General features: G+C 25.3%; 1 protein-coding gene and 1 non-coding gene across 2 annotated transcripts; both read left to right on the forward strand.

Moving 5' to 3' along the window:
• Positions 1-4,853: 4,853 nt before the first annotated feature.
• TRNAN-GUU (transfer RNA asparagine (anticodon GUU)) lies at positions 4,854-4,927 on the forward strand. Its single transcript has one exon. It is a non-coding gene; the product is annotated as a tRNA-Asn (tRNA).
• Positions 4,928-14,373: 9,446 nt separating this feature from the next.
• Positions 14,374-16,053, forward strand: LOC126653901 (uncharacterized). The gene is made up of 2 exons (XM_050347899.2): positions 14,374-14,508; positions 14,805-16,053. The coding sequence occupies exons 1-2, from the start codon at positions 14,503-14,505 to the stop codon at positions 15,849-15,851; spliced, it is 1,053 nt and encodes a 350-aa protein (XP_050203856.1). The 5' UTR covers positions 14,374-14,502; the 3' UTR covers positions 15,852-16,053.

Below are 16,053 nucleotides of genomic sequence, written 5' to 3' on the forward strand. Positions count from 1 at the left end.
TTGTATCTTTAGTATTTAAGTTTTGATTTCCAATGATGTTAAGAGTACACTCCATAAATAGAATTTCAATTGTTTATAATATTTACTTAATGAACTATTAAATAAATCATAGAAGTTGTTCTCTTTATTTTACTAATTTTATAGCCTATAATAGAAAATTTTAAATTAATTATAATAGATGTCATATTATTATTATTATTATTATTATTATTTAAATTCATAGCAAACAAAATTAACCTAAGAGCGTTGCTACTAGTACTAGTAGCGTGTTGATCAATTCCACCTTTAATTGGCTTCAACGTTTCAAAGCTTTATGCATTAGTCAAAACTTGGAATTACTCAAATTACTACACAATCAACGGTCAAGATCATACCTCGTGCTCGTCTATCTATATATATACGCACAAAATCTCCATTTCTCTTCACAGATTATTTATTACACCAATATTTACTCCAATTTCTTTCAAAATAAAGATACGAACATCACATCGATAAAATTTTCGTTGAGCGAATTACAAAATAAAGATGAGTTTTTGTTTGTGTTGCAAGAAAAATATAATGGCGATTCTATTGATCATATTTATTTTCTCGGCTTCTCTACAACTTGGTGAAATGAGACCGCTAGGAACCGATGCAACGGTGTTTCAGACCCTAAAAACAGAACCGAAAAAGCCTGGTCCGAACCCATGCACCAATATTCCCGGACAAGGGACCGGCATTTGCACCATGAACATTGCTGGCAATGTTATCATTCACACTACACGTTCAAGTTCTTGAATTATTCTGAATGTGAATAGAATATTTGTTCTTCATTTTACAAGCTGACGACATAACTTGTTTATTACCAGAAATGGGTGATATATATACTCATGTATAATCCTCATTGTCTTGTTATTTCTTCATATTTTATTAATTCTTTGTAATAATTCTATTTATTTTAATTCATTTTTTCTTGGTTTGGGATTTAATTATAACCCCTTCAAGTAAAGTTGGCTTGTCAACTCATGTATGTAATATTTTTCACAATAGAAAAAGAAGCAAATAAATAAAATCATTGATTTAATTTTTTAAAATTAGTTTTACTCAATGGTGTATGTTGTATTTTTTTTATTAAAAAACTGGTTGAAGTTTTTTCGTACTCATTTGTTCTTTTTACTGTTGAAATTCAAGCTATCCATTTGCTTATCTGATAACATATATACATTTATAAGGAAAATTGATGTATTAATGAATTTCTTTTTCTATCTTGAATATTTATGGTAGACTGTTAAGAGTATTTGAGCCATTCACCAATGACCAACTTTACTTATACTGAAGATAAATTTTAAATATTTGGAGATGTTGTCCTCCTAATCCTAAACCATATATATTTACTCATCTTCTTCTCGTCCAAATATCTGTTTAAAACACCAAGAATTCATCTTTTTCTCGTCCAAAATTGTCTAATAGTGTACGATATAATGTAAATCTGGATTATGTGAACCAGGTTCATATCTTATTAGATAAATTCTTGCGGGAACCTAACTCGGCATGTGAGATTATAGATTATCCATTAAATACATGACACTTGATGTAATTAAATGTCATATTCAATCAATAAAAAGCATAAAATTCTAATACAAATATCACTAATTAATGTTATATTTATTGATTGGTTAATTACATTTAATTATGCCACGTGTCATGTATTTAACGGATGATCCATATGTTATTCATATGACACCAAACATTATGTATAAAATTATTATATTTAATTAGTTAATTTCTTTTATTGGAATCAATAATTATATATGCAATTGAATATGTACAAGGCAGCTGCAAATTTAAAATGTTATAAGCTTATAATTAAAAGCAGCCAAGATTATTGAGGTCAAGCTGTGCGTGTTGTTGATCTATTCTTTAATTTTTTTTTCAAATATATTTATTTGGAAAATGTGTTCTTCTGTTCTAAGTTCTAACCCAGCTTTCAATTCAACGTATTAAAGTCCAAGTTTGCATTTAAAAATAGAAATCCATATCTGTGTCCACAACAGGAGACAAAATCGGTCTTACTTCTCACTTTTGGCCCATTAATTGGTCCAAACCATTTTCTTCTGCAACAATGATTGGGCCTCTTAGACATTTCAATGGTCCAAATTCCGAAAAAATGACAAAACTATATAAAAACGGAACAATATTACAAAAATACGAAGGCAGTTCTATTATTACATCACCATCTAAAAAAGGTGAAACTTTATATTTAATAATTTTCTAATGAGAATGCAATACATAACACACTCAAAACAAATAAAAAAAAGTCAAAAATACGTCAGAATGGGTCAAAAACACGCCAGAAACGCGTCTGACACGCGCGTCAGAATCATACGTCAGTCACGTGTCAGTTTGTCAAAACTATTCAAATATATATCGGATATGTATCTGATATGTATCAAATATGTAAATAAAAGAGGAAATTGCACCATTTACCAAAAAATAAAAATAATTACAAAACTATATGTTGACTTTTTTTCATTTACAAAAAACTTAATAATATTTACAAAAGTACAAAAAAATAAAAAAAAATCAAACATACGGTGTATACTGTGGGTATAATGTCAGTATACTAATAAACTAACATTATATCAACATTATAACAACATTATACCAAAATCATACAAATATCATACATACTGAGATTTTATTAATATTAAATAAAAATTTACCAAAATTACATCAAATCGTATACTAAAAATTAAATTAATAATATACTAAAATTATACCAACGGTATACCAAGAATGTACACATCAAAATATACTGAAATTTTATTATTACATCAACATCACACCACATCGCATACTAAATATTAACCTAACAATATACTAAAATTATACTAACAATATACAAATTTTCTAGTTCATTACCAACTTTAGTGAAAAATACCTATAAAAAAAATATACATGTTATGAACTAGAAAATATATATAAAAATTTATTATCGATATACCCAAAATATACTGAAATTATACCAATAATAAACCAAATATTATTTTTAAACTATCTGATTTATAGTTTTAATATTCCAAAATAATACCATAATTATACCGACATTATACAAATCATACTTTTATAATTAATTTTCATTTTTTGGTACTTTTTTAATTAATTTTAAATCAGTCGTATTTTTGTAAATAAAAAAAGTTTACAGATATTTTTGTAAATATTTTTAAAATTTTAGATACTTTTGTCATCGTCCCTAAATAAAAATGTGTAGTGGTAGTTATGCGTGGTGGTAGTACTTAATAATTATGCATAGTGGTAGTACTAATCTTTTGTAACTAAAGATGTATAAATAATTTTGTACTTTTCTTACTTCATAATAAAATATATATTTTAATGATACTAAAAGTATATAATTAGAATTTAAATTATTTATAATAGTTACTTAATTAAAAATTAAGAAAAAATAGAAAAGTTGTTCTCTTTATTTTTACTAAATTCATGGTATATAATTAACCTAAGACCATTGATACTTGTAGGATACCGCTTTGAACCGTTCTCCTCATATATCAATATTTTTTAGATTACAATTCAATAAGTATAAAGGAAATGAATTTTAATGTTGATATAAAGGGTGTATTTACGCATATGATGCCAAGGACTAACTTTATGGCATGAATTTATTATTATTTTAATTTGGTAAAATAATATGACTTGAATATTTCAATTTCTATTTATGATACGGTGTTTGTCACACTTGACTAATATTTCTTTATAACTTTCAGATTGAGAATTGGTCTAAAGTTTTCAGATATTGAAAATTAAGTGTAATCTCACATGAGAAAATACAAGTTTATGTATTCTTTGAGATCCTCCATGGATGGTAATATTTGGGAAAGAAATTAAGAAACACACTTGTATTTTGACTGATTTTCTTTAAATAGGTATGAAATTTATTAAACAATTTGCTTATAGTGCTGTATACACTATTTTTTATTCAAATATCTTTTTATGTTAAATCACTAATATACATTCATAACTTGTATAATTACTTTTGATATGGTTTCACACAAAAAATTATAAACAAACCAAAAAATATATAATATTAAAATTTATTTTGAATGCATAATTCATAATTCATGACTTATTGATGTTAATAAGTAAGGGTATGTAGTTACCAAAAAAACATTAAGGGTATGTATTGGATATATTATGTTAATGAATCAACTATAAAATCTAATTAAGTTAAATTCAAAATTAAAATGATATTATAAAGAAAAATAGAGGTGTATTTTCATTTTAAAATGTAAAAAATGGTCGAGTTGAATCAAAACACTACCACACTCGACTTGACTTTAAAATTTAAAATTCAATTTAACCTCGATCAAATTTTATTTTAAGAGTTCGAGCTTAAAATCGGTATAATTGTTAAGATTCTAGCCCGGTTCGACTCTTATAAATATAAAAAACAAATATATTATTTTATTTATATATAGATATAAAGGATAAAACGATAAATCAACTAAAGTTTGATTAGGCTTGTGAGTATAAAACTCGATTAGATTCACAAGTTTATTATATTGGGTATTTTTATGATTGAACTCGACTCTATAATTAATTTAAATAGTTTGAATTCGAACTCGAGTCAATAGTAATGAAATCAATTCGTATAATTTGTAAATTGACTTGACGTCAAAGTTAGTATTTTTTTGGCTATAATTGTGTTCTTTTACTACAATAGACATATAAAATTATCTATGAGTATATTTTTTAAAAAATAAATATTACATTTTTATTTATTAAAATATCGCTTATTGCAGTAAATGGAAGTATTTACAGTTCTAGAATTATTAAAATAACAATTAGTATAACACATAGCTGGAATAGCTCAGTTGGTTAGAGCGTGTGGCTGTTAACCACAAGGTCGGAGGTTCAACCCCTCCTTCTAGCGTTTATATATTTTCTCAGATTTTTATTGCAGTTATGGATTTGAAAGTGCTAAACGACAGAGTCAGCTTTTGTAAAATGATTTCGTATATCATAGTTAAAATAAAATTATTAAATAGCATTTCTATTTTTTCTCAAATTTTTATTGCAGTTATCTATACTATACTATCTATATCTATAATCTATCTATCTATCTATAACAAATATAAAAGTGTATTCGCGGGGCGAACACTTCCATTCACGGACAAAAATACCCTTTACATATTTTGACATATAAAAATATTTGTGTTTAACAAATAGAAAGATGGCATTCCTAATCCATAAAGAAAACATATTAAAATAATTATCGCAGTAACTACCATTATATATTAAATTCCTAATCCTAAAAGAAATTGTGCAACAACTATCATTATGTGATAAATTCCTAATTTTAATAGGAATAGCACGTAAATATCACTATATATATATATAAAAGAATATGGCGAGTTTCATTAACATTAAATAATTATATTATAATATTTGTGTTAACACTTTGATATTTATTATATTTATTAGTTATATACAATGAAAAATAATATAAATTTATTTCAATCATATTATCATCTTTTAATAACAACAATATCAAAAATTAAATCTATTGCTTAACTCTAACTTTTTAACATTTCCAATAAAAGAAATTAAAATTTTATAAAATAATTAAACAAAACAAATTAAAATACAAGTTTAATAAAATTTAAATAATAATAATATATTATTAAAAAATATACAATTATAATATTAAATAACGGGTCATATAGATATCGTTAACGTGCGTAGCACGTGGCCAAAAAAACTAGTATATAAAAGTACGGATGGGGGGGGCAGGCAAATTTACCGAATAATCCTTTTTAATATATTATTAAATAAGGGTTTTATAGGCATTAACTAATTATTTGTTTAATTTATTATTAAAGATATAATATAATTAGAATTCTAACTATAATAAAATTAGAGTTCTATTTAGAATAGTGTTATATTATATGTAATTTATTTATTTAATTCTTGATAAGAATCTAATGAGCTATAGGGAACTTGAGTAATTGCATGCATCAGTGAACCTCCATCACGTAAAGTGTGTATTTCTGCTTCAATTTCTGATTCATTCATTCTCAACCTATAGCTTCCTAGCCCCCCTCTGACCATGTCAATTTGGTAAGTTTTGCAATTGGAACCAGGGGAGTATCAGCCACAAATAATATTATAGTCAAAAGTTTAAAACTACTGCAAAAAAGTCATTGATTTTAGGCGTAATTGTGCCACAAAAACTAACACTTTTTTACTATTCGGAAATCGCCTAATTACTTTAAAACCTCCCATCTTATTATACCCTAACCTTAGAAAAAGTTCAATTGTATCCTATTTTGGTTTTACATGTTGCATCTCTATCCCAACCACAGGTACAATTAACGATTTAAATAATTTAAGAATAAAAACATTAATGATAATTAAATAGAAGTGTTATATGCTTTCTTGATCACTTTTAATAACTCTTTATAATTTATTAGTTAATTGAGATTTTATGGTCATTATCTAAATAATTGTAAAATTAAATATAAATTTAATTACTAAAAGTAGGAATTAATGACAACGATTGTTGAGCTAAACATCTAATTATAGTATTAATTGGTACATATAAACCTATTGATTTTAAATTTCCTTTTCTGTGCATGCGATTGAACTATAACTGTATAATGATCAAATTGTTCTTTCTATTTGATGGCTATTCGGATAAAAGGGAACATTTTCTGCAAAATAAATTTCAAAACGACCTACAATTTAATATCTTTATTATTGTCACATTAAAGAAAATATTAATAATATGCTTTTATTAATTAATATTATTTGATAATTTGACGAGTCACACTACGAGTCACGTGTGAAACACGTAAAGCGACACTAGTTATATATAAAAACACGGATAGGGGGGGACAGGCAAATTTATTAAATAATCTTTTTCAGTTTATCACTAAATAAAGGTTTTATAGTCATTAACTAATTAGTTATTTAATTAATCACTATTATAATTAAAGTCCTAATTAGAATAGATAGCTAAATTATCTCCAAATTAGTAGGAATACCTCTCTTTTAGTTTGATCTAACTACAAAATTAAAATATTATATTTGGTCAATATATTATTATTTAAATTTCTATCTTATTATTTTTTAAAATATTATTGATAAAATTAAGTTAACTATTTAATTATGGTTATTATAAAACCAAAAGAAAAATAAATTCAATATGAAAAAAAAATTAATAACCGAATATATTATATTCACTTTTACAAAAATTCTTAACTAATTTAATATTAGTTATAAATAAAAAATTGATATAATTATAATAAATTTACTAATATATACATTGACAAATTACGTTACGAGCCACGTGCATAGCACGTAATGCGAAACTAGTGGATTTAAAAGTATATATAACAGAGTCAGCTTTTGTAATTGTTTTCTTTTTGCTAAATACTTTTGTAATTGTTGATAAAAAGGAATTTACCATGTTCATGAACTATGAAATAATTAATTAATTAAAGTTGTATATCATAATTAAAATAAAATTATTACATTCTGAATAAAAAAATTAATCCAGTAGTTTATTTTTAAATTATTTATATCCAAAAAAAACAATAAAATAAAGAATTTAATTGGTATAAATAAGAGATAATTTACTTTTTCGTTGTATTAATAAGGGTGTGATTCATTATAAATGTCATATCCCGGATTTTTCTTTTGGTGGTATTGATTTATTCCGTTGCTTAGATTCTTTTACAAGGATCTAATGCTCCTTTTTGCCTATCACATTTTGTATAAGAGCTAATATAATTACCATTTATCAAAAAAAAATCATTACATATTATAAACTAATCTTTTTACTTTATGCTCTTACCATATATTATAAAGTGATCTTTTTACTTTTTGAATTATTATTTCTTTTTATTTTTCCTTGTCGATAACCAACTATTTTTCTTTTTTCTTATTCCATTTTTTATTTTCTGAATCCGTTGTTTGTAGAGAAGGAGTCGCCGCCACTACATGGCCAGCAAAGTTGATTTCGTTGACGCACGGAATATCTCCGGTATGGGGAATGTAGGTGCAACCGCTGGGTCCGGTAGGAACATGCCTTCGGTCTAGAGCCTCAAGTCCAAGAACTTCATCAACCTTTGAATCTCTGTGATATGGGACTCTAATAGCTTCATGTGCTCTCATGCTCCAAAGAGAACATATAATTATCACTAAAATAACAGTGCTGAAATTGAAATACCTCATATTATTTGCACTAGAATGAAGAGGGTGGATTTATTAATTAGTTGATGAATATGTTTATACATTCATTTAGGTTATTTATACATGCAGGAGTTGGAATTTTATGTTTTCTATAATCATTTTATTTGATTACAGTGTTTTTGACCATGGACTTTTAATGAGGGAAAAAGATTAGAAAAAAAAATATATGAACTTAAATTAAGGTCTTGAGACATGCATGAATCATGCTGGGTTCTAGCTTGTATTTTGTGTAATTAAATGGAAAGACTTGAAAAATTGATAATTTTGTATCCTCCCCAGTATAGTATAGATAGATAACATATAGATATATGATAAAAGTAATAAATATATCATGAATGAATAAAACTTATCGATAAAATAATCTTATATTTTATTTTAATTATGTCTCAAGTTAAAAATATGAAAAGTTTAATTATTAAAAAATTTAATCCTTTTATTACTTTTTTTCTATTACAAATAATTTCATACAAAAAAACATCTAATTTATTTTACTAAAAATAATTATGAGAGTTCTTTTCTAAATATATACTATTTTATCGTAAAAACAAGAGTTTAATGCATTCAAATTATACGTGGCTGATTTGATAAATTTAAAATTCGTGTTGATTGCAAAGCGCTATAAAAATCATAATTGTTTTTACAATTAACTCTAAAAATAACTATAAAATATTATATATCTTGTTATTAGTTTTTCTTTAATCTAATTGATACTTTAATTAGTTACTCCATATTTTCTTTTAGTTAGTCTCAATTAATATTTCTAATAATTCTTTTAACTGTTTAATATAATAAAAAGGAAAAAAGTATCATGTTACTTTTTTCGGTCCGTAATATTTGTCCGTTTGAAAAATTTATGTTAGTCCATAATATTTATCATTTTATAGTATCAAACTGAAATTTATCATTTTTTCAAAATGTAACACTTCTTAATTTACTAAAGGTATTATAGAAAGCAGAATCAATCATAAATATCAGCAGATTTCAAGAATATAATTAATTAATAAAAATATTTATAAATTTAAATATAATAACATTTTTTCCTTAATTTATTTTTCTAAAGACTAAAATCACGTACTATGGATGTACGAAGTAATTGTTTTTTGAATAATGCTATACAACCCTCCTTTTTAATCCACCTTATTTAACTCACCTGATGTGGCAATCAACTAGTGGGTGCAATTAAAGTTGATTTTTGAGATATACATTTTTGGAGGATAATTGGACAAATTAAATACTGCCATGTAAGGTGGGTAAAAAAAAATGGTACAAAATGGTAGGTTAAATAGCATTTTTCGATGTCACCTTTGATGGGCTGCCATTCGAATTTTCATGTAATGTTTCCTCGTACCACAACAATTTCCACGCAGCAAGCAGAGCGTTGAGATTTTTACGGCCATAAAATGCGATAAAAAAGTCATACCACATTATCACTAACATCTTCTTTTGTTGAACGAGGGAGGGGTTCAATGACATCTTCATACACACAATTTGAATTAATGGACTTTGTAAACTCAAAAATTCATTGATTAGTTCAATTTATTTAGATTTAATTACTCAAAAACATTTATAAACTTTTGTTATATTTTTTTTCATTTATGATGTAACATTTTGAAAATATTAACTTTGATCTAATTACGATAAATTTATGTTAATAATATCAAATTAAATATATTTATTAAAAAAAGTCAAACTTCTTTTTACAAACTAGTATATTTTCTGTCAAAATAGGGAAAAGGTGCAAAAATGACCCTAATGTATAGCCCACGTCTCATGTTGGCACCTCATGTATTTCGGATCACTAAAATGACCCTAACGTCTTGAAAAAGTATCAAATATGACCCTTCCGTTAATATTTCTGTTCAACACCGTACTCAATTCTGTTTAATGCCATCCACTTTTTGTGTTTTTTTGATACTTTTTCTCAACGTTAGGGTCATATTTGAGATTCGAAATACATGAGGTGCCAACAAGAGACACGGGATACACATGAGGGTCATATTTGCACCTTTTCCCGTCAAAATACCCATCAAAGGATTGGCCGCAACTAACAAAACTTACTTTATTTACAATAAAAAAAATTAAAAAATATGATTCTTTTTTAAAAAGACTACACTCCCTCTATTTTGGAATAATTGTCGCTTTAGAAAAAAAATTAGTTCACAATACTTGATAGTTTAGAATACCAAAAAAATATTTATTGCTATTTTTTTTTATATACCCCTTATTAATTTTTTGAACCCTCCTTTTTTTTGGGGTAAATGATATATGTATAAACACTTTCACAAGAAAAGGAGGGCGGAAAAAAATAAGAAGCTACAATTCCGAAAAACCGGAAATAAATCAATCTCTAGCAAAAACATCTAGACAGAAATACACCTCATTACTATCATAAGGAGAGTTATAGAAGGTGAGTTAAAATGGTGGATTATAAAATATTAAAAAAAATATAAAAATACAAAAATACAAAATAAAGAGTCATAATAATAAAAGTCACCAAATTTCAAGAAAGGGTTAATTTAGTTAAATAGTTATAGATTTAGCCATGTTATTGCTTTCTTAGTTTGTTTGGAAATGATTAAAGTGACTACTACTATTTTAAAACAGAAGGAGTAACTGTTTAATTAAAATATATATAGTAAAAATAGATAAACTTTAAAAGTTCTAGAAAGTCAGACACAAATGAAAATGTCAGACAAATTGAATATTTTTAAGCGAATAGACAATTTTATTCTTGGATGACGCTATTATCAGAGTAAATATTTAATGACAACATAGTAAAATATTTTATTTTGACAAAATCACTCTTTTATTTATAATATAGAAATGAATTCAAATTAACCTTTTTAAAATTTGACCCTACTAAATGTTGTTCTGAAAATAGCGACACCTTTTATTTATTATGGTCTATTATTTTCAATTTAATATAGTTAAATTTATGCAAAATAGATAGTTTGTATAAGCAATGGTAAAATTAAATTTTGATCACAATATTTAAATTTTAAATTAATTAGTATTTAAATTTTAAGAGAATTCATTAATGTGTTAAAAAAATATCAAGTTATAATGAGACCATTCACATTTATACTTTTAAAAATGTACATAAACAATAAATTAGTTTTAGTTTTAACCGTAAATTTATCAAAATTCGACATTGATTGTAAAATAATTTTATACATTTTTTATAGTTTTTATTTAAATTACAGAACATGTTTATCACTAATAAAGATTAATGATTGAAATTTGGTCAATCACTTTTCAAACCTAAACTTTTATACTCTCTCCGGTCTATAATATTTGTCGCATTTGAGAATTTCCTTTGGTACATAATATTTGTCACATTAGAGTTTCAAGAAAGTATTAATTGCTATTTTTTCAAAATTATCCCTAGCAATAAATATTTTGTAAGGTTAAAAGAACTAGTCAAACATAAAACAAGTAGTAATTAATATGGACAATTTAGTAAAATTATACACAAATCAAGACATACTTATTATTTTCTTAATATATGTGAAAAGGCCAAATGCGAAATATTATGGATCGAAGGGAGTAATTTTTATTACTCATGTTAAATATTTTAATTTTTTAATATTCAAATAAATCCTAAAAATTTAATCGTTTTAAATTATTTTATTTAAAAAAATTTCAACCTACCATTGTATTCTTCGATTTACAAATCCGCTACCAAAATCCGATAATTTAAAAAAATTAATTTTTTTTACGGGAGGAGCTCCTCCTCCATGTAATAATAATATTATGATAATGTAATAATAATATTATGATAATATAATAATAAAATTATGATAATATTATGATAAGATTATGATAATATTATGATAAAATCAAGATAATATTATGATAAAATACATAAATTAATAAAATTATAAAAATATTATCTCATTCTGCATAAATTGTCATTATTATGATAATCCTATAATAATGTTATGATAAAGTCATGATAAGATTATGATAAAGTATATAACATATATTTGTATAATAAAATTATGATAATATTATGATAAAGTTAATGATAATATTTATGATAATGTTATGATAAAGTTACGATAAACTTATGGTATTTTTACAAAAAATGAATTGCATAAATTATGTAAAATAAGATATGCAAAAATTATGATAAGGTTATGATAATATTATGATAAAGTTATGATAAAGTCGTGATAAGATTATGATATACATAAAATAAATTTGCATAATAATTCATTAAGGTTATGATAAGGGCATAATAATATTATGATATTGTTATGTAATTTTGCATAAATTACATAAAACAAGTTATGCAAAAATTATGATAATATTATGATAAAATTATGATAAGGTTATGAAAAAGTACGTAAAATAAATTTGCATGATAAAATTATGATAATATTATGACAAGAATATGATAATATTAATGATATAATTATGATTATATTATGTTAAGGTTATCTCATTCTTCATAAATTACGTAAATTAATTTATACAAAAATAACAAGAAAGTATGATAAGGCTATAATATTATGATAATGTTATAATAGAGTTGACAATATTATGATAATATAATGATACTATTATGAGAATATTATTATAAAGTTATTATAACTTATGATAAAGTATGTAAAATAACTTTGTATAATAACATTATGATAATAATATGATAAAATTATGATAATATTATATGCTAATGGTAAGATTATGATAGAATTATGATAATGATAATATCATGATAAGGTTATGATACTGCCATTATAATATTATGACCGTTTTTTAAAAAAGGTTATAATAAGAGTATGTTAAAATAATAAACAAGTTAAGATATGATTATTAAATATAAAAATTAAATATTTTTATACTAAAAATATTCAAATATTTTATAAAACTCAATTTTTATTATTAATGTTTTTAAGTAATTCAAACAATTAAAAAATTATTTTAAATTGTATGAAAAATATTATAATAAAGACAAAACATTATTTTTGAAGAGTTAAGGAGAAAGAAAGAGGTAAAAAAGTGTCAGATGCATGTGTTTATGTGATAATATTTTTAATAAGATTTTAATAATATTATATTTTAATATTATTAATATTATTATATTAATACTATAATAACATTTTTAATAAGGTTAAGTAAATAGTAGTATATATTTTAAAATTTGTAAAATAATTGATATATTAAAAAGAATGAAAAAAAAACTAAATATTAAACAAATAAATAATATGTCTTATTTACAATGATTTTTTTTTAAAAAGAACATGTAGTGAATTTAAAGAATGTAGAAGAAAAGAACAAAAGAAATTGAATATTTGAACAAATAAAAAAAGATAAATTAGTAATTTGTGTTATGTATTATTGTAAGATCTGACACACACGTGGAGAGGGAGAGAGGTGTGTATCATTTAAGGAAATACTACTTCGATACATGGTGCCACGTAGGGAGAGAGAAAGAGACAATGCATGTTATGCAAGATAACACGGAAACGGAAACGCCGAGAAACATACACGAAAAAATGACAAATTTTTAAAATAAAAGACACGAAATGTGGAGTAAACGTGTAAATAATAAAAAATATAGAAATATATTTATAATATTAGAACTTATAAAATATTATATATATTAAATCTTATTTATACATTTATGCCAATTAATAAAAAAAATAAAAAGATATATTTTTATTTTAGATAAAGTAAATAATTAAAATTGCGGGTAATTGGTTTAAAAAAATTATTAGTTAGAGAACTTTTTTAGATTTTTTTATAGTTATATAACTTTTTTTTATTTATGGAAACGGCCCGAATCGTTTTCTTATGAGTTTTCAAGAATTTTTGATTTTCGAAACGTTTCCGAAACAGGACACGCAAGTTCGTCGAAGTTTCCATGCTTTTTAGATGTTATGTGTTTGGAGTAAAATTGCAATTTTTTTATGCGGAGAGTAAAAACATCAAGTTGATAAAACCGTGATATATATTTTTAAGTTTTCTTTATTGAGTTAAAATTTATGAATATTTTTTTATTTTAGGTAATTATATAAATTTCTCATTATTTTGCGTATTTGAGGGTTTTGTCTATAAAAGGCCCGATAAACAAACATAAATATACGGCCCAAGTCCCATTTTAACTTTTTTTATTGAATACACACATATAACTTATCTAATAGAGAATTAGGGTTTCCTTTTCAATATTCTTGTATTTGCTTATATTCAATCTGGTTTACAATCTGTTCAAAACAAGGGGTTCAATAGATTGAAGTTCAGAGCGTTATGCAGGTTTGTTTTTTCCCCTTGAAAATTGTGTTGTAAGATTGTTTGGATTAGGTTATTGTATTTGCCGTGTTCGTCATTTTTCAGCAGTTTTACTTTGATTTGTTTAATCGTTGAAGCTCATATTTTGATTAACTTTAATCTCTTTCTAAAGAACGTTGGCTGTTTTCTATTCGTTTTTCATTAATTTTGGCTGTTCATTGTGACTTTTCAAACTCTATAAAACTGCAAATCTGTGGGTGTGGGTATGATTTAATTCTTTGATAACTATTATTTGATTAGAAGTTTCTTTTACTTTGAAGGGATTAATCAATTTAATGGATGAGCAACAATGTCAGTTGATGTATAAGTTAGAAGATTTTGAGAGGGAAATTACACGTTATAAGCAGGAACCAGACTTTAATAGTGATCTCGAGCCTTATTTAAAAGTTTGTGAGAAGGCCGTACAAGATTTTAAACATAACGTATTGCTCGATCAAACAGTGGGTTTTGAAAGTTTGAAAGCCTTGCTTAGTTCATCTGTCTTACCCAAGAAATTGAAAGTCACAGAACTCGGTGATAAGCTTACCCGATTCAAGGGTAAGGGTAAGAGAATTGAGGGACTTGAACTCAAGATTCATGCTGTGTTGCAAACTGGTGATCAAGATAATTATTTTAACAAAGAAGATTACCAAAAAGAAGGGAAGAATATTAGCTTTTTGGATTACTTGAATTTATTCCAGGAGTCTAATGTCAATCATGATTATGAGACTTTGACATCTCTAAAGACTCGAGCTGTAATTCAGGGGAAAAATCTTTCTCGTAAGCTTATTCATGTGATATTTATGATGTCAATGTGTGGCGAAATTATGTTCAAACTTGAAGCTCTTGGAGATTCACTCAGTTGGATAGGTGAAGGTGAAAATACTGTGGTAGTTAAGAGGTTTATTGATTTACTCCACGCTGCAGATGACGTAATGGTTAAGAAGATCAAAGAATCCTTGAAAGGAGAAGCAGTGGTGATGCTTGATGAAACAAAAGCAGCAGAACATGACCACTCCGATGATCTTATCTTTTTATTACTCAAAGAAATCTGCCGGTTGGAGCTGTTTTGGACGCGTAGAGCATTGCCAGATCCCGAGATGTCGACAATGGAGGATGCGTTTCTGTCGATGGCGTCTGATATGAGAGATTGCGAGGAGGGACTGGAAATGTTTAAAACACATTTTATTGAATTGGTGCAGGAGGGTGCATTCGGTTTTGAGGAAGAAGATTTTCTTACTATGAAGCAAAAGGATGAGTACAAGGCAATGGAATTAGAGATGAATAAACTTTGGAATCGAATTGAGGAATCAGAAAAGAAGGGCTAATAGTATGTGCTTACGGTTGAAGATTTTCAAAATTTATCTTCTCTTTCGCTTTTGAATTGCTCTTCTCAGTGCATTTTGTCTCTTATATGTTGATAGCAGGTGACATTTTTCTTTTCCTTCAAAATTCGGACAATTACTTTGCAGTGTTGCACATGCTTATGGTTGAATATTGTCAAAGCATTTTTTTTCTTTCCGTTTTCAA

The sequence above is a fragment of the Mercurialis annua genome, linkage group LG6, assembly GCF_937616625.2.
Source record: "Mercurialis annua linkage group LG6, ddMerAnnu1.2, whole genome shotgun sequence".
Lineage (NCBI taxonomy): Eukaryota > Viridiplantae > Streptophyta > Magnoliopsida > Malpighiales > Euphorbiaceae > Mercurialis > Mercurialis annua.